This window comes from Rhinoraja longicauda, chromosome 10 (genome assembly GCF_053455715.1).
Source record: "Rhinoraja longicauda isolate Sanriku21f chromosome 10, sRhiLon1.1, whole genome shotgun sequence".
Lineage (NCBI taxonomy): Eukaryota > Metazoa > Chordata > Chondrichthyes > Rajiformes > Arhynchobatidae > Rhinoraja > Rhinoraja longicauda.
Window position 1 is genome coordinate 23,558,197 of NC_135962.1, and position 19,744 is coordinate 23,577,940.

A 19,744-nucleotide genomic window follows, 5' to 3' on the forward strand; every position below is an offset into this window, starting at 1 on the left:
CCTTTGCAGGAATGTCCCGTAGCTTCCAGACCTGTTCAGCAGAAATAGGGTGGTGGGACTGAAAATTGTGGAAGTCTCTAGTGCTACTGCCATTAAAAGCGAGGGAATGCTTACTGTGTCTACCAAAGGATCCGGAGCACAGCAATGGATGTAACAATGGGAGTAACCATAGATCTATTTAAAATCCAAATCAGGGGCATGTATATGGGACATTTTCAGAGTGAGCTGGGCAGAGCATTGCGCATGATGAACTACCTGTCAATGAGCACAAGATCATAAGACATAAGAGCTAGATTAGGCCATTCGACCCATCGAGTCTATACCGCCATTCAATCATGGTTGTTTTATTCTTCCCTCTCAACACCATTCTGCCTTCTCCCCGTAATCTTTGATGCCCTTACAAATTGATCTCCACTTTAAAAATACCCAATGACTAGGCCTCCACAGCCGTCTATGACAATGAATTCCACAGATTCACCACCCTCTGAATAAATAAGTTCCTCCTCATCTCCATTATAAAGGCACAACCTTTTATTCAGAGGGTGTGCCCTCTGGTTCTTGACTCTCACACTATTGGAAACATTACCTCCACATCCACTCTATCTAGGGTTCTATTATTCAGTAGGTTTCAACGAGATCCCTCTCATCCTTTTGAACATCAGGGAGTACAGGCCCTGAGCAATCAAACACTCCTCATATTTAAACTCAATCGTCCCGGGATCATTCATATAAGTATTGTCGACACTCGTCCATTGATAACCATCCTACCTCCAAGAAATCAACTCTCATTGTACTCGGGTGGCAAGAAGCAGGGCTACCTGATATTGCCAGTTATGAGGGAACTTGATTTTCCACTGTTGCCCTCCGGTCCGATCCAAGTGAGGTTTTGTCCTTGATATCGTGGGCTGTAAAGCAATTGATTAGCACAATTTGCACTGTGGTTTCATCTAGAGCTCTATCCCTGGATAAACGAATATGTTTGAATGATGAGGGACCTAGATAGGCGGCCAGGGAAAGACTGATTTCACTGACAGGATGTAACCAAAGGACATAGATTTATCACAATCCATAAGGAAGATGAAACAAATCTATTTTTAAAGACAGTAGCTTGTATTGAAACACAATACCTTGTACACTGGAAAATATGGCAGTAAAACACCCAATTATAATTTCCCAAAGATAATTCAATTTATAATTGAAAGTGATCACCCCATACACTTGCACTATCCTACACACGAGGGACAATTTGTAGAAGCAAATTAACCTACAGACTTGCACGTCTTTGGAGTGTGGGAGAAAACCGTGCACCCGGATGAAACCCAGGCAGTCACAGGGAGCATGTGCAAACTCCACACAGACAGCACCCAAGGTCAGAATTGAAATTGGGCCAGCTGATTCTTTTAAAGGGGCAGCATGGTGGCGCAGCGGTAGAGTCGCTGTGCGGACTCGGTGGGCTGAAGGGCCCGTTTCTGCATTGTATCTCTAAACTAAACTAAACTAAGAAAATATCATACCTAGTCATTACCACATTGCTTTTGATGGGAGCTTATGCTGAAACTCACTGCTGTGATTTTTATATCACTACAATGCATCAAAAATATTTTGTTGGATGTGGAGTGTTCTGCAATGGGCAGTAGTCATGAAAGACATGATATAAATGCAAATCTTTTTATTTAATATTGCATTATTGAAGTCTACTGAAGTCATGCTGATCTGTGTAAATGTGTAATAAGCTCGGGAAATATGAAGTATGCCGTTGATATTTTGGCATCAATGATGAGAAAAAATTGGAGATTACAGTGTTGTTGTTGTTTGTCTGTGTTAACTTACATTTTCTTAACAGAGAGGCTCAGGGTCCTAATATATGTCACATTTGCTGCTTTAATTTTAGATTCTTCTATTTTCTGTTTATTTATTTTGATCTAAGTGTAGGCCGACGTTCCAACCAACACCTTCAAAAGAACTTGGTATACAGAAAGGCCATCTGCTTTGCACTGTGTGAGAGGGACCAGTATTCCCCTATTCTAATGCCATTAATCGTGTATGGCGAGTCAATAATTAAAGCGGACTTCCCTGGTAGTTCAAAAGCATGCAGAAGTAAAACTATAAAAATTGTAGGATTGAAGACACCGTTCTATTTTGTTATTAACCCTAATTGCTTCAATATAGCTCTTTGAACTCATCGGACATATTGAGGTTGATTTACAACTAATAAACATGTATATAAGAGTTTATAACTTGTGTTTCATCACTTTCTTTACCGGTCCAATATTCAGCTTGTTTTACTTAAGGTGTTATTCAGTAGTTTAGTTTAGTTTATTGTCACGTGTACTGAGGCACAGTGAAAAGCTTTTGTTGTGTGCTAACCAGTCAGCAGAAAGACTATTCATGATTACAATTGAGCCATCCACAGTGTACAGATACATGATGAAGGGAATAACGTTTAGTGCAAGATAAAGTCCAGTTAAGTTCAATTAAAGATAGTCCAAGGGTCACCATTTAAGTCCAAGGCTCTCCAATGATGCCCAATTGATGTCATATTGATGTCCACTTTCAGTGTTTCTACCAGAATAACACTCATAAATTTGCTTTGACGATATGAGAACTCAGGGTGGCTAATGGCTCTGTAGAATCTGGTTTTGGATTATGGAGGGAGCTACTGTTACATATTGAGAATATTTTCATCTACCGAGCTTTTCCTTTTGCCCATCAATATCAAGTAAGACTCTGATGAAGTGTCTCTGACCTGAAACATTAACTTTGTTTCTCTTTCCACAGATGCTGCTACTGAGTGGTTTCTGCTTTTTCTGTTTTTATTTCAGACTTCCAGTATTTGCAGGACATAGATTTCTTGTACCTGGTATTTGGAGAAAAAGAGAAGCAATGGAGGAACTCAGGCAGCTTGAACTGGGTTGCAGAGCAGGTTTACGGACAGACGTTACGACTTAAAATTGGATTAGTTTAGTCATTACGACATGGAATCAGGCCCTTCAGCACAATGAGTCTACGCCGACCATCTATCACCCATTCTCATTTGCTCTGTGTTATCCCACTTTCTCATCAACTCCCTGCAGCTTTGGGGCAAGTTACGGAGGCCACTTAAGCTACAATCTTGCATGTCCTTGGAGAGTGGGAGGAAACTACAGCACACAGAGGGAACTGCAGTCACAGGGAGAAACTCCACCCAGACAGCACCCCAGGTCAGGCTCGAACCCGGATCTCTGGCATTGTGCAGCAGTGGCTCTATCAGCTGCACCACCGTGCTGCCTGCAAAGAATCATTTAATATTGCACTTCATGCATACTTTGGGAGGGTACATTGATTTTTTTTTCTAAAGATGATTTAATTTGTCTGATCTAAATTTCCTGCTGACTCCCATCTCTTTCACCAGTTTTCTAAGCATCTAATAAGCAGTCTTATAGGACTAGGGATGACCTGCAACCTCACAGTTCTAAGGAATGGAATATATCTAAGCATATTTCTTTTAGGGTGGGCGTTACACACCAGCGACTTCACAGCCTTGACAGAACAGTGTCTTGATCCAATTGCAAGAAGATTGGAGACTGGGCTCTGCCACCAGCAAAATCAACACACATTTTGTTGGTGGCCACAAGCGGTGCTGAACAATACCCAACAGGAACTCATTGCCATTCCAATACATAGACACAAAGTACACAATAGGCATGTTAGGCAGCATCTCTGGAGGAAGGGAATAGGTAACATTTTGGGTCGGAATCGTTCACCATCCAGTTCTGTTAAGGGTTTCTAAGTATGCTTCTCATTTACATACGTTTGAATTCTAATGCCTGCTTTAAGCAGCTGTTTGATGTCTGAAAAAAAGGCCTGGCAAATTTAGCACTGGTGTGAACACTTGCACAGATGTACGTTTTGGCATAGGGCAGCCGTCTCTCCGTTGAATTAATAATCGTTGCACCCATTTTGGAAACAATTTCTACTCCTTTTAACAAAATTGGAGAGCTGATGGACTGAGTGCTGCGAGTGGCAATAGTAAAGTAGAGGAAGAGAAATGCAATGAAGAGCAGTACTGCAGGAGAAGTTCAAGTTCAGATACAGAGACGGAGAGAGGTTCAAGCAGCAGGGAGAAGTTAAAGTTGAAATACAAACCATTTCCGAGTTTTCAGAAACCAGATTGCCAATGCTTTTAAGGTTACAGTTTTACATCGCGCTGTTTTTTTTTAACAAAAAAGTTTTAATGCATTATTTAATGCATTACATTATTCCATAGGAGAACCCAAATCCTACTGGATTTGAGGATAATATAATAGTGATTGAGATCTTCCTGAATTTTCCAAACACGAACAAACTGTTTACATCTTTTTATGGAGTTGTAAAATGAGATGCCTTTCTATCTTTCCATTGCATTCACGCTTGCAGTCACTGGTGAAATGTTAATACCTGTCATCTATTAAATAGCTCCGAGTTTGCTGTTTTTACAGCAGAATTGTTTATGCAATTGTGGAAGTCAGCCACCTTATTCTCAGGCTCTTTTCAGAAAGGCCAAGGTTGCACAGAGATATGTTGAGCTCTGGTTTCTGAATGTTTATGTCTCCCATTCCTGATTCATTGGCTCAGTTTCACTGCCTTTCAACACTGTTTTTTGCTGTTGTGCTGCATGTCGAAGAGCATTCAGTGAAATTTTGGAGCCGCTTTTTGTTAATTGCACATGTGCAATTTGTATGTATACAAATAAGCCAGGAGGAGCAGAATTCCACCACCACTTCATAAAAATGGCCAGATTATGTCAAACTCAATCACCTTTACATTATATAACATGAACATTCAAATGTATCTTACGGACAACCTGCAATCTTCATTTCAAAAATTTACAAGAATATTTAGTCGTTTTAACTCTCTTGGTGTTGAGGTCATCAGTGGAATACACAACCAGTACCCTGCAATATCTACAAAAGTGTCTGCTCCTCGTATGTAAATCCTAGAGGAGACTGCTGGTCAAGACTTTTCTTCATTTTGGGTGGGAAACACAGTGAGTTCTGTCTTTACTCATTTTCCCATAGATGCATACTTTCCAATAGTATTCACTGATAGCAATCTGAATTCTTTCATATTTCACTTCCATTGCAAAGAATTCTTGCGTATCTTATCAAGATCAGAGTTGAAGCTGATGTCTTCCTGGCTTTTAAGCTTTGCTAATTACTGGATATATTTTTTCCACCAAAACATCCAAAATCATGAAAAAGGGCTCTGTTGTTCATCAAATTTATCAATGCCTCGAATTTCATGGCATTTAAATACTCGTAACAGTATTAAAATACATTAATCGGCTCTGAAGCACTTTGGAACTTCTGAGTTCTCGTAAAGCTAGATGCCATGCAAGTCCTTTCATTTCCTACAGATGGATTGAGAGAAGGTAATAACTTGTATGTCTCATTTTCCTTAACTCTTTGTTTGCTTTGATCACGATTGAAAACAAGATTTGGCAAACACACACTGAACAGATTTGTTGTTACCTTCTCCCAGCTAACAATGATCTATTCTACATTTCCCTTGATCTCCATCCCCCTTATCCTGATTTCACACTTTATACTTCCTTAACTATGAATCTCCCTCTCCCCTGACATCAGTCTGAAGAAGGGTATACGCCCGAAACTTCACAAATTTCTTCTCTCCAGAGATGCTGCCTGTCCCGCTGAGTTACTCCAGCATTTTGTGTCTATGTTCGGTTTAAACCAGCATCTGTAGTTCCTTCCTCCACACTGCTCTCTATGATTGTACATATCAAACTGGGAACTTAGGATGTTTGTGAGGCCTAAATATCCCGGCCTCTGACAATTTAAAATATATCTCAATAACTTTCCAAATCAAAAATAAACATTTTGAATGTAGAGAGAAAATTGATGTACAAGTGAAAGTGTCAAGTGCATGCAAGGAACGACAGATGCTGGTTTCCAAAAAGGACACAAAGTGCTGAGATTACTCAAGGGTTCATGCGGTATCCTCGGGGAACGTGGATAGGTGATGTTCCAGGGCCCTTCTTCAGACATCAGGGTTTTGTTACCTTCAAAAAGAGGATTCTGACAGGAATTAGTGCAAATTAGTGCAAAATAAAAACTGCAAATGTGTTGAGCATCTACATTTCATGGAATGAAAATTTCAGTCAATTTAGGGGATCCAGCAGGAACTGATCCCACTCTAAATTTTGACTCCTGTATCTTACTAAACAATAGCATGGATTTCTGGCTATGTATATTTCACTTGGCCTGTACTTTGTTTGACATCAACAAAATAAACTGTGTGACAGGCAAGATTTTTTGCTTATTAATGTAGATTCCTAGAAATAATGGATGCTAAATTACTTTAATAAATGAGAAAGGTCCTATATATATTAATATTTATAATCCAACATTTAAGAAGTTTATAGATTGCTGTGAAAAATACAATTATGAACTGATAAGTGTTCTTGTTTTCACATACATCATTGGTTCAGCCTCACTGGAACATCTTAATGCAGATTTTGACTCCTTATCTTTAACAAACACTGGAGATGCTTAATGATGATGAAAATTCCAGGTCTTAACTGAAAGCTATAAGAAATTTAATAATATTAAACTCATTAGGAGAATAAATGTTTGAGGCGAAACCTTTTGGAGATTTTTGTTAAATGCGGGAAAAATGGAAAAGCAGTTTCCATGTGCATAGAATTAAAGGGTAACGTGTAAATTCAACAAGTTCTGACACAATTTAAAGTTAGAAAGTGTTTTCTTTTTAAAAATTCCAGACATAGACTTCACAGCCAAATAGATTTCTAATTTGGTGTTTTCTTACTTTTTTAGTTTTGATATAATTGGGACAATATTTTAAATTGAATTGTATGAAGGTATTAGATAAATATAGGAGCTTAAAATGATAATAAGTTTATCAGCTCTCTCTGTAAATATCACTTTAACCTCTATCATATTAGCGGAATTAATTTTACCAAAATGGTTTTTGTACTGATATCAGCACTGGCAATGTGAAAATAAATGTTAGTGATAATTAATTATTTTAATAGCAGTAAATAATTTCCACTGAAAATAGCAAAGTGTAATCATAAAGGGTTTATTTCAATATATTCAGGACACATGCAAACTATTTGTGCTACTTGAATATTAGGCATTTATTACATTATAATAAGCCGCATCTTAAGATCCCCACATACTTTAATTTCCACATCTTCAAATATTTTTCCGTCTCAAAAATAATTATAAAGTCATATATCATTATACTTGTTAAAATGAGATGAGATGGGAACTTTGACATATAGTAAATATTTTGCAGCGTATCAATTCTGTACAATTCATTTCTATTTCCATCATTCCATTCACACAAGGCTTTCATTGTGCAAAAATCCCACCACATCACTCACCTACCTTGTTGAAATCCCCACCACACTGTTCTGTGTACAACAATCTCACCCTCCCATTCACATATATGAGTTCATGTGTAGAAATCCCATTATCCCACTCATTGTGTTGTGGTTTTTATTCACTCTTAGCTTGTGTTGTTTATGAACAGGGGGATATTTCAGATGCTAGCTATTTGTTTTCATTCAACATCCTAAAGGTGATATTCTCATTTCTTAACTCAATCTATATTTTGGCATGACTATGATATTGATGGAAAAAAAATCAGTCTTGGTCAGCCAAATATTTGTAATGTGGGACTTGATCTTGGAATAATATGCAGATTTTGAAATGAATTGTGCTTTCACAAAAACATTTTTAATTTCACTTCATTTGTTGGTCCTTTCGTGGAAGTTTTGGAATCAGGAAGCATGGAAAGCTAGAGCAGGAATGTCGACCCCAAAATTGTCATTAATTGGAGAAAATGTCGGTTTCCCGTTTTTAGCTGAGGATTATAATTTGGACATAAAGTTAATTGCTTACATATAAAGGGTTGATTTGTGAAAAAGGCTTTCAATTGAAATAATGAGGTAAATCGTAATCGACCCTGCCAACGAATCTTTTACTCAAAGCCCCACAATCCTTCCTGCTGAACCAACCCGTTGCAGTCCTGGGACTTGAACTGAGTGCACGTCTCACTGCTGCAGTAAAGCACTGCCCCTGATCTACATTGATGGGCTTTGCATTTAAGCAGAGACATTAAAAAATAGTTCAATAGATATAAATGATTTTCTTCAAATAAATGTATTTTTAAACAGATTTAACTAATATAAATTAATTAAATCATTAATTAAACAGTTCAAGAGAAAATGAATGAGTTGCAGCAGCTGTTCAGTCCTGTCTGGTGCAAAAATAAAACTGGAAAAGCTGCAAACTTTAGAAATGGGAACTGCTCAGAATTCAGCAAAAGGAAAAGGATTGCGGAAAACAAATGTTAAGTTGTTTAGTTCTGAAGAAGGATCCCGATCTGAAATGTCATCTACCCATGTTCTCCAGAGATGTTGCCTGACCCGCTGAGTTACTTCAGTACCTTGGATCATTAAAAAAAAAAGGTATTTAGTTAGAAATGGGGGCTTTAATAATGGGGAACAAGCAAACTAATGAAATAGTTATTTATGTTCTATCTTCACAAAGGAGGAAATGAATAACCTCCCACAAATGTAGGGGAATAGAGTCTATTGAGCAAGAGGAACTGAATTAAGTCAGTATTAGTAGGGAAATGGCATTCAGAAAATTTGCAGGGTTGAAGATCAAATCCCTTGGATTTGATAATCTAAATCCTAGATTTGTCTTAGAAAAAATAATTGGATTCATGGACATTTAAAAAAAAAAATCCATATAGTCCAGAAATGTTCAAATGTTCAAATGGACCCACTATTATTTGACCCACTATTTTAAAAAGGAGAGCAAAAAGTAAACAGGGAATTATAGATTAGATAGTCTTACAATGTGAGTTAGAGAAAATGCCAGAGTCCATTACAAATTATCATAATCATACTTTATTAGCCAAGTATGTTTTGCAACATACGAGGAATTTCAATTGATATATGTGTCTTGTGTTCTTTTTTTCTATGACTGCTATGTAGTTTCGTTCGGTACTTCGGTACCGAACGACAAATAAAGCTGTTATATCTGTTCATACCAATAAAAAGCAACAGATCACACAAAATACATTTTAACATGAACATCCACCACAGTGACTCCTCCATATTCCTTACTGTGATGGAAGGCGAAAAAAAATTCAACCTCTTCCCTTCTTTGTCCTCCAGCGGTCGGGGGCCTCGAGCCTTCCGTTGACGGGCCGATCTTATTACCGTAGCCCGCTGTCGGGCCCTCGCGTCGGGCTGACCATCGGGGGAGAATCTCAGCTCCTCCGCACCGGACGATCGGACCCGGGTTGGGGCTGGTCGAAACCTTCTGCGTTCTTTGGAGCCTCCCGACATCGGTCTCTACCCGAGACTGCAAACTCCTCGATGTTGAAGTCCGCAGGCCGCGGATGGAGCATCGATCTCAGGCAATGGATCGGCTCAAAGTCAGTCCCGAGCAAGGACGCTAGCTCCATTATGTTAGGCCGCCGAGCGACCAGAGATGATGATCCGGAAAACAATCGCATCACCGGCAAGGTAAGAGATTGAGGTTTCCCCCGAGAACATTAACACATATTTTTAAAACACACTAAAAATAACAAAAAAAGGCGAAAAGACAGACAGACCGTTGGCGAGACTGCCATCGCGATGCACTATGGCACCTCAAACAATGTGAAAGGTCAGAGAAAATCAACATAAATTTACAAAAGAGAAATGATATTGCTGGAAGTACATGGGGAAGTAATTAGCTGAATAGTTGACAGAGAGCCATTGAACGAGGTGCACTTGACTTTCAGAACGCTTTTTAGCAGGTCCTCCATAAGGTGAATGAACATAGACAGAAAGATGGTGAAGCAGATCAAAATATTGGACCAAAGCATAACAAAGTGAGTCAACAAATTCTTCTTTTTCCAAGAGGCAAGCAGCGACATGTACCGGAAATATTACGCTAGCCAGCGCCAGGAAATCAGCCACATTTTTCAGTGATTTAGATGTGGGTATTAAATATTATATCCAGGTTTGCAGACAATACAAAGCCAGGCAATGTTAGGAGAATGCAGGTATGCTCCAGCATAGTTGGATAGGCTGAGAGAATGGGCAAGTGCATGAGAAATGCAATATAAAGTGGATGCATTTAGATCCATGTTACTGCTTGCCTTGTGGAAAAAGACTGATTTATTGCAACACTTTATATTGTTTTGGACCAGTATTTTGATTATCGACAATGGATAATTCAGTATCTACAGAAACATTCATCACATAATGCATCATAATGCATTACACATAAATAAAGTAGATTAATTGATGAAATTCTCAAGCACAATGGAGGAAATGCATAAATGTCCTTTCCAGATATTATATATAGTTTTAATTGAATCATACCTTTAATCATCGTACCATCATGCTGAATATGGAGAAATTTACATCTTAGATTCCTTTGAAAGAAATTCCGTTTCAGAGAGGGACTATTGAATCTTAGAATAAACATTTGCAAAGTAACATTTTTAAAGGTGCAAAATAGAATACCATGTCAATGGACAATAGACAATAGGTGCAGTAGTCCATTCGGCCCTTCGAGCTAGCACCACCATTCAATGTGATCATGGCTGATCATTCTCAATCAGTACCTCGTTCCTGCCTTCTCCCCATACCCCCTGACTCCGCTATCCTTGTCAAAATGGTAACACACTGAAAATGAAACTGCAATCTATTTGTTGTTTTATTTCAGAGATTTTACACTTTACCTCATTCTAAAAACAAATATCCTCATGGGAGTCTTGACTTAAATTGTCAAGGGTGTTTGTCTTTACATCTGCTAACATGGCGATTCAGTGTTCCTAGCTTTGTTTATAGTAGTTTTATTTTCTCCTGACACCCTTAATAACATAACATAACATAACATAACATAACAACACTTTATTGTCACTCGGCACAACACCGAGCGAAATTTCAGCAGTCACACAAAATACAGCAAAAAAGAAAAGAACACAGGACACCCGACCCCAACACAAACATCCATCACAGTGACTCCAAACACCCCCTCACTGTGATGGAGGCAACAAAACTTCCCCTCTCTTCCCCCCGCACCCACGGACAGGCAGCTCGACCCCTACCGAGGCAAACGACACGCACAGCCCCCGCAAGGGGATGGAAGGCCCCCCGGCCGAGCCGCCCCGGGCACCGAAACGTCCCGCGGCCACACCGGGCGATGTTAAGTCCAACGGCCGAGCTGCACCGGGCACTGAAACGTCCCGCGGCCGAACAGCGCTGACGATGTTAAGTCCAGCGGCCAAGCCGCACCGGGCACTGAAACGTCCCGCGGCCGCACCGGGCGATGTTAAGTCCAGCGGCCGAGCCGCACCGGGCACTGAAACGTCCCGCGGCCGAGCTGCGCCGGCAATGTTAAGGCCCGCAGCCGAGCCGCACCGGGCACTGAAACGTCCCGCAGCCGAGCTGCGCCGGCAATGTTAAGGCCCGCAGCCGAGCCGCGCCCCGGGGAAGAGACCTAATAAAATAAAGGTTTCCCCCCGCCCCACCCCCCCACCCCACCCCACCCCCCACCCCACCCCACCCCACACCCCCACCACACACCCCCACCACACATACACAGCCAAAAACAGAAACAAAAACCATCCCAACACCGACACAAACAAAAAAAAAAGACAACAGACTGCCAGAGAGCCGCAGCCGTTAGGCGCAGCCAACTCCTCAATCAAACACAAGAACAATCACATAGAAATAATAGCCAACATTTACACATTTAAGAAACAAAAATATCTCCCTAAAAGCACACTCAGTAACTGTGCCATAATTTTTAGATGAGTGGTATTCATTGAATGGTACAGTGGAGCTTGCGTAACTCTAACACCAAGATCAAAAACATACCATTGATCTACAAGCACAATTCAGAGTAGATCTGTGAGATGAATCTTCATCTGTAAAATGAAGATTCTTTGAACGATTCTGGCCACTTTTAACTTCAATTAACTTAATATTAGACAATAATGAAGAGCTGAAACTAAGCTTGATTAATATTATACTCATCTCCTCAGAAGAAATTTAAAAATGACAATGATATCTAAGCCATAAAATAAAGGATTTTTGGCAGTGACACAATTTGCAGTGACTCTGCTGTTAAAATTATAATGGCGAATTTAGACAGCATATTTTGGAGCCATTAGACATGAAAATTCATGTGTTCCTGCCCTCCCAATATTGAACAATGAAAATATGGATATTTCAGGTTTTTAGCTAAAATATATTCCTTCAAATATGGTAGATTCATGAGGTTTAAGTGATTTTTTTTGCAGCACACCAGTCATTGTCAATTTCATGTGTGGAATCTAATTTTCTTAGATTAATATTGTACAATTCTATGGTTTTAAACAGAATTTGTTATTTCAGTTTTAAAAATTTTGTGTGTATGTTATAGCATTCTGAAAAATATTTGCAATATTCACTGAAAATTACAATTTCTCAATAATGTTGTAATTGGACACTTAAGGGCCTGTCCCACTTAGGCGATCTTTTTGGCGACTGCCGGCGACTGTCAAAGTCGTGGCAGATCGCCAAACTTTTCTTTTACCCGACGACAATGACCACGACAATGCCGAATCAGGTCGAGATTACAGCATCTTCTGAAACATCGCGAAAATTCCTACGCTGTCAATGTTTCTCCGGCGTCCTGGTTTTCGCTGAAATCATTGACAAGTCGGTAAGTACTTGAGAGTTTTGAACTATAACATCTTGTATGGGTTACTTGAAAACCAAGCTTCACTGTAACAAGGAATAAACAGGATTTACTTCCAGTTTATTAATAGTTGTATTAAAAAAAAATTAAAAGTGGTTCAGTGGATTTTTGTGAAATGTGTGTGGGCATTCTTTGAAAATGTAAGGGAGATGTATATCTGGTTTCTGAGTTGCATATCTGGGTTTGGAGCTCACTTTAAATGTAATGGCTGAGGCCAAAAACATTGCGTAAATTCCCACACTGTCAATGCTTCTCTGGCGTCCTGGTTTTCGCTGAAATCACTGACAAGTCAGTAAGTACTTGAAAGTTTTGAACTATAACACCTTGTAAGGGTAACTTAAAACCCCAGCTTCACTATAACAAGGAATAAACTGGATTTACTTCCAGTTTACTAATAGCTGTATTAAAAAAAAAAAATTAAAAGTGATTCAGTGGATTTTTGTGAAAAGTGTGTGGGCATTCTTTGAAAATGTAAGGGAGATGCATATCTGGTTTCTGGGTTGAATATCTGGGTTTGGAGCCCACTTTAAATGTAGTGGCTGAGGCCAAAAACATCGCGAAAATTCCCACGCTTACCTGACCGTCAAACTGTCGCCTCCAATCTACCTGTCAAATGTCCTGACGGTAAATAAATTGGTTAATCACAAGCATTTTATGGTATTTTGAAATGACTTTACTTATTTTAATATTATGTGCTTGTAAATGCATCTTAAGAGAACCTATCAAACCTGGGAAAAGCATGCGACAGCGACCGCAATAAGCTACGATGCCTGGCGACAAGCCAGCTGTTGCCGAGAGATTTCAAACCATTTGATTTCTCGGCGACGCGCCGAGATCCACTACGATCTTTGGAAGATGCCTCACGATCATGCCCACGACACCCCGGCGAACGTTCAGCGACAGCCTAGTCGCCGGCAGTCGCCTTAAAATCGCCTAAGTGGGACAGGCCCTTTAGCCTGCTTGACGATATATCTGTCTATTGATTCCTGGGATCTCAAGAACTAGCATCTAGCAACAAATAACATCATAGAAAGTGAAATTCAAGCCACAGGGATCCCTGTAGCTCTGTGGGCAATTTTCTTTTAGAACTGTAAAGAGTATCATTCCCTCACCACTGACCTCAAATCCAGCTGACAGCTCCTGTGCTCAAGGTGGCATTTCAGAAACAAATCTCCAGGTTTGCAGGTACCTCCTGTCATGGTAAAAGCAAACTACAAATCACACACAATTTATCATGCAAAATATGGAAATGAATGGTTTAACACTCAAGGGGCAGTTGGCTGTACACTAATGATATCAATTTGGGATAATGTAAGTTGCAGTAATGTGGTTGAAGGTTTGAACAGGATTGTGTTGTTATTGTAGGCTGACATAAAAACCAATCTGTGGTAAAACACAACCTTTCAGTGAGAAAGATTTGGAAACACTGTAGAATAAATATGTTGCCTGGAATGGAGCACTTTAGGACAGTTCTGTACGATTCTGATTCAAATGATGTACAAAAATACTTAATGTAATTCATCCTTACTGTTAAGGGTGGCACGGTGGCGCAGTGGTAGAGTTGCTTGATCTCCGATTACCTCCCACACTCCAAAAACATATCTGTTTGTAGGCTAATTGGCTTGGTAAAAAATAGTCCATAGTGTGTGTAGGATAGTGTTAGCATGTGAGGATCGTTGGTCGGCGCAGACTTGGTGGGCTAAAGGGCCTTTTCCCCCCGCTGTATCTCTAAAATAAACTAAAGCTCCAAATAGGATGATTTTCTATAGAGTTGAGGAAGCTGAGGAGTGAAATAATATAGGTATACAAAATCATGAGGGGTTAGACAGATAAATAGTAAGAATCGAAGATAGTAAGAATCTTTTTCCCATGTCTACGGCAGAAATCAATTTAAGGTGAAAGTCAGAGACTCAGAGGGGATCAGAAGGGGAATTATTTTCATGTGAAGAATGGTTGAAATCTGGAACATGTTGCCTGAAGAGGTGCTTGAGGCAACTGCTGTCATAGCATCTAAACAAGCACTTGTATTGGCTTGTAATGCACAGAAGCCAATGTTATTAAGGCAGGTAAATGGGATTAATATAGAAAGTGCAACAATTAGTGTTGACATGGTGGGCTGAAGAGTACATTTCTGTGCTGTATGATTCTATGACTCAATAACTTATAAAAATAGATGTTAATTCTGATTTGGATGGGATAAATCAGCAACGGCAGAACTAAAGTCAAACATGAGTCACCATCTGTAGGTGAATCAAGCACAAAATATGTGAAGTTTAAAAACAGCACATGTAACATAATCTGGTAAATTTATAACATCTATGTTGGCAAAGGGTTCCAAATCACAGCTGGAGTGCGTTGTTACTGCCAGTGTTTTATCTGAAAATAGAGTGAATAAATGGAACCCATTACTTGATCAAAAGGACACGGACACTTTCAGCTCCTTATCATTTGCTTTCATGTTAGGCAAAATTGGTGCCTTTGGAAGTGATTATTAAGAACATCAAGAAAAAGAACTTGCATTAATATAGCAACTTTCCCAGCATCTCAAAATACTTTGTGGCGAGTGATGTATTTTTTAAGTGAGGTCACTGTTGTAATGTTGGAAACAAGTTGCCGATTTGCACATTAACAAACCTCACAAAGCAGCAGTATTATAATGACCAGATAATCACTTTAGAAATCTCAGTTCCCCTATTCAAGTGCAATGATATATTTTGCTTCTACCTTCCAGAAGTGATTTATTCACAAAATGCTGGAGTAACTCAGCAGGTCAGGCAACATCTCAGGAGAGAAGGAATGGGTGACGTTTCGGGTCGAGATCCTTCTTCAGACTCTTTTTTTCAAAATGTGGTCGTAGAGTAGGAGGGCAGGAGAAATCACAGATGGGGAGCAGCGAGAGAGCATGTTGCTAAACTCTCGTCGAAGAGAGAACTTCTTCAAAGTGGACATACCTTGAGGAGAAATCGCAGTGGAGCAACAGGTAGTGTAAGAAAATAACTGCAGATGCTGGTACAAATCGAAGGTTTTTATTCACAAAATGCTGGAGTAACTCAGCAGGTCAGGCAGCATCTCAGGAGAGAAGGAATGGGTGACGTCTCGGGTCGAGACCCTTCTTCAGAAGTGATAGGACCTAAATGTTTCATCCAAAAGATGGCAACTCAAACAACGCAGTATTCTTCGGCACAGCATACCAGTATTACCCAAGATTTGTCTGGGCAGATCTCTGCAATGGTTCTCGAATCTACAATCTTATGAAACGTGGAAAAGTGTGTTACCAACTGCTCCACAAATTACCATTAAATAATACATCAGATCACAAACTATGGTGGACTGTGTACTTCGATCCTTTAACCCCAACAAAAGTAAATTATGCAACCACCATCCTTCTGGAGAGAAGGAATGGATGACGTTTCGAGTCAAGATACTTCTTCAGACTGAGAATCAGGGGAGAGACTAGAGATATGCAAGGGTTAGGTGTAAAAATGACAGATCAAAGCAGACGTTGATCAAGGAAATATAGAATTGTTCATTCTTGGCTGAAGGGAAGAGGCATACAATCAGTAAAATTAATCAGGACAGTGAAACTATTTGGAGAACTAGGGTTGGGGAGGGACAGAGAGAGGGAAAGCAAGGGTTACTTGAAGTTAGAGAAATTAATGTTCGTATTGCTGGGTTGTAAGCTGCCCAAGCAAAATATCCTCCAATTTGCATTCGGCCTCACTCTGACAGTGGAGGAGGCTCAGGACAGAAAGGTCAGTATGGCAATGGGAAAGGAAATTAAAGTGTTTAGCAACCGGGAGATCACGTCGGCCTCGGCGGAGGTGTTCAGTGAAACGATCGGCCAGTCTGCGCTCGGTCGCGCCCATATATGTAAGAGTCCACACCTGGGACCGCGGATGGAGGTGGAAGTGAAACTTCTGCACCTGAACGAACTGTTGAGGTCCTTGGACGGAGTTGAGGGAGGAGGTTATAGGGACAGGTGCTTCCCCCTGACAGGACAGCACACAGTTAAAAAGCATTTAATTGTACCTCAGTACTCGTGACAATAAACTAAACTGAAGCAACCCTTCGGCCCTCCGTGTGCCTGCTAGCCCCCAAGGACCATTTTCTAACATTTGGTTGTTCAAAAGAAACCAATATCTGTGTACATTTAATTAAAAGGTTTTTTTTGCACTGTACCCTCAGAGTGAACTATCTCAGGGATTTCTAATCACGCCGCTGCTCTTTGATGCATTAGTTTGGAGACACGCAGGAGCATCTGCACAGACCAGCGCTTGGCTTCCATCTAAACTGCTGCAGGCGCTCGGATAAGTTTAGTCCGAGTTATGTCAGCGAGTGTCGCAGGGACGCGGGATGTTGGTCAGCGGTAAAGTTATGTCAGCGAGTGTCGCAGGGACGCGGGATGTTGGTCAGCGGTAAAGTTATGTCAGCGAGTGTCGCAGGGACGCGGGGTCCCGATGCTGCGCCATGAATTTAAACGGCGCCGCCATCGCCTCGCCTCGCCTCGCTGGGGCTTCCTCACTCCCTCCGCCCTCAGTCACCTTCACACAGCCCCGCTCAACCCAGCGGGCTGGCGGGCCGCCGAGTTCCCCGTGTCCGCCGTCTCTCTCCGGTGGCCGGAGACGACTTTGCGTCGGCGCGGCGACGTTGCTGGGCTCGGCAATGAGCGCAGGCGCTCCCAGGGCAGCGGGATCGGGGTCCTCGGCCCGGGGACCTTGGCGATGGCTTCAGTCGCAGAGAGAGGGGGGAGGGAGAGATAGAGAGAGGAGAGAGATAGGAGAGATAGAGAGAGGGAGAGATAGAGAGAGGGAGAGATAGAGAGAGGGAGAGATAGAGAGAGGGAGAGATAGAGAGAGGGAGAGAGAGAGGAGAGAGGGAGAGAGATAGGAGAGAGGAAAGGAGAGAGAAAAGGAGAGAAGGAGAGGGAGGATAGAGAGAGAGAAGGGGAGAGAGGATAGAGGGGAGAGGGAGGGAGGGATAGAGGGGGAGAGAGAAGGATAGAGAGAGGATAGAGGGGGAGAGAGGATAGAGAGGGGGAAAGAGGGAGGGGGAGGGAGGGTGAGAGAGAGGATAGAGGGGGAGAGAGAGGATAGAGGGATAGAGGGGGATAGAGGGAGGGAGGGGAGAGAGCGGATAGTGGGGGTGAGAGGATAGAGAGAGGGAGAGAGGATAGGGGAGAGAGGGATAGAGGGAGATAGAGGAGAGAGAGAGATAAAGGGAGGATGGGTGGAGAGAGAGGATAGAGGGTGAGGATAGAGAGGATAAAGGGGGAGAGGAAGAGAAGATAGAAGGAGAGAGAGAGAGAGGATAGGGGAGAGAGAGGTAGAGGGGTTGAGAGAAGGAAAGGGAGAGCATATAGAGGGGGGGGAGAGAGGATAGAGGAAGGGAGGGAGGGAGAGAGAGAGAGAGAGAGAAGGATAGAGAGAGAGAGAGAAGGATAGAGAGAGAGAGAGAAGGATAGAGAGAGAGAGAAGGATAGAGAGATATTAGGACTCAAGAGAGCAGGACGAGTTAGCCAAATCCTTAGAGAAGTTGAACACAAGATTTTTTTAACTCAGTAAATTTGAAAATCCTGTCTCATTCATTCCTTCTGATCAAAATGAGAGTAATTGCTCTAGTCAGGTAAATTAACATCTTCATGCCATCAGCAGTATTGAATAGTCTCTATGGTTACCACTTATCCTTGCACCTGTTGTGCCTGGCTAGTTCATAGCAAAGACTATGCCAGGCTTTGCTGCATGAACTACTCCGATATGCAGGATGACAATGGAGTGCTAAGTGAGCTTTTTTCCCATTTCACAGCCAACTCGCTCCACCGTCTATCTATTCTTAGCACAAAGAACAGATAGATGTTACCATGAAAATGGATTCTATTCTATATTTCTATTGTTAAACTCAACCAGCACAATTTTCCAATTTCTCTTCTTGCCTCAAACCTTGTTCACGAGATGCTACTTCCACTAAACAGCAGGCTATCAAACTTCTCTTCCGAGCACCTACACTGGGCATAATTGTAAATGCATCTCATGCAGACCTCCACCCTTCACTTTCACAGATATTCTTTTTAACTTACAAAAAAAATTTGCTTCAACAATATAATTCGTACTGCAATAGTGCACCATCTCAATTTTTACCTTGCCTATCCTTAATCAAAGTATTTTCCTTACTTTGCCTTACTCAAAGTCTCAGTTGATATTTGGTGTGACTGCTACATCATTCCTTAACGTTCATCTTCAAATCTGTGCCTTTAATGTGATGCTCCATGCCATCCTATGCCAATTATATCCGTTGGATTTTATTTTGGTTCTCTTTTACCTGTCCAACCACAGCAGTGATACCTCCAGCAATGATTTACCTTGCCTTGTACTGCCAATTCTAGTCTAACATGGATCTATTCCTGTTCTGCCCTCTTATTTATTTATTGGCATTTACTAACATCCTGGTAGATGTGAGATTAGCTTTCATCCTACTGTGTAATCAGACTGCGTTTGTCATTTCTTCATCGAGCTTGTGTGTGCCCCAAACAATAGGAAGATCAGTCTTCAACATACCATTTGATCCTGATTTGAGCTCCTAATCAGTACCTTAAAGATTATACATTTTCCAGCTCCTTTACAACCTCAGTTTTGCTGAGCTCTTCTGAAATGTTCTCAAGCCAGTCTGCCGAGGAAAATGCTCGTCACCTCCAGTGAATGTTTCTGTGCCCTACCTGAACTCTCATCAATTTCTCCCCTCTCCATCTTCATTCCTTCCAGCTTCAAAATTTGTAAGTCTTCAGTCCGTTTGTCTCACTTTTTTTTGGGATCTTTGGCCTTTGTTCAATCATCAGCCCATCAACCCTCCCCTTTCCCCCGCTTGTATTCACCCATTACATGCCACACTTTGTCTTGCCCCTCCTCTCTTCTAGCCTTCTCCCACACCCCCAACAATCAGTCTGAAGAAAGATCCTGACCCAATCTGTCACCTATCCATGTTCTCCAGAGATG

At 41.1% G+C, this 19,744-nt stretch overlaps 1 protein-coding gene and 1 long non-coding RNA gene across 3 annotated transcripts in view; one reads left to right on the forward strand and one right to left on the reverse strand.

Annotated features, from left to right (window-relative positions):
- Window positions 1-7,107: 7,107 nt before the first annotated feature.
- LOC144597625 (uncharacterized) lies at window positions 7,108-17,758 on the reverse strand. Its single transcript, XR_013547773.1, has 4 exons — window positions 17,300-17,758; window positions 13,878-13,950; window positions 10,391-10,443; window positions 7,108-8,451 (listed from the first exon to the last, which is right to left on the reverse strand). It is a non-coding gene; the product is annotated as an uncharacterized LOC144597625 (long non-coding RNA).
- A 257-nt stretch (window positions 17,759-18,015) lies between these two features.
- Window positions 18,016-19,744, forward strand: part of dph6 (diphthamine biosynthesis 6) — a 208,677-nt gene continuing 206,948 nt past the window's right edge. For both annotated transcript variants that reach the window (XM_078406398.1, XM_078406399.1), the window contains exon 1: window positions 18,016-18,380. In XM_078406398.1, coding sequence (XP_078262524.1) covers window positions 18,358-18,380 — 23 coding nt within the window. In that variant the 5' untranslated portion in view covers window positions 18,016-18,357. The remainder of the gene's footprint in view (window positions 18,381-19,744) is intronic.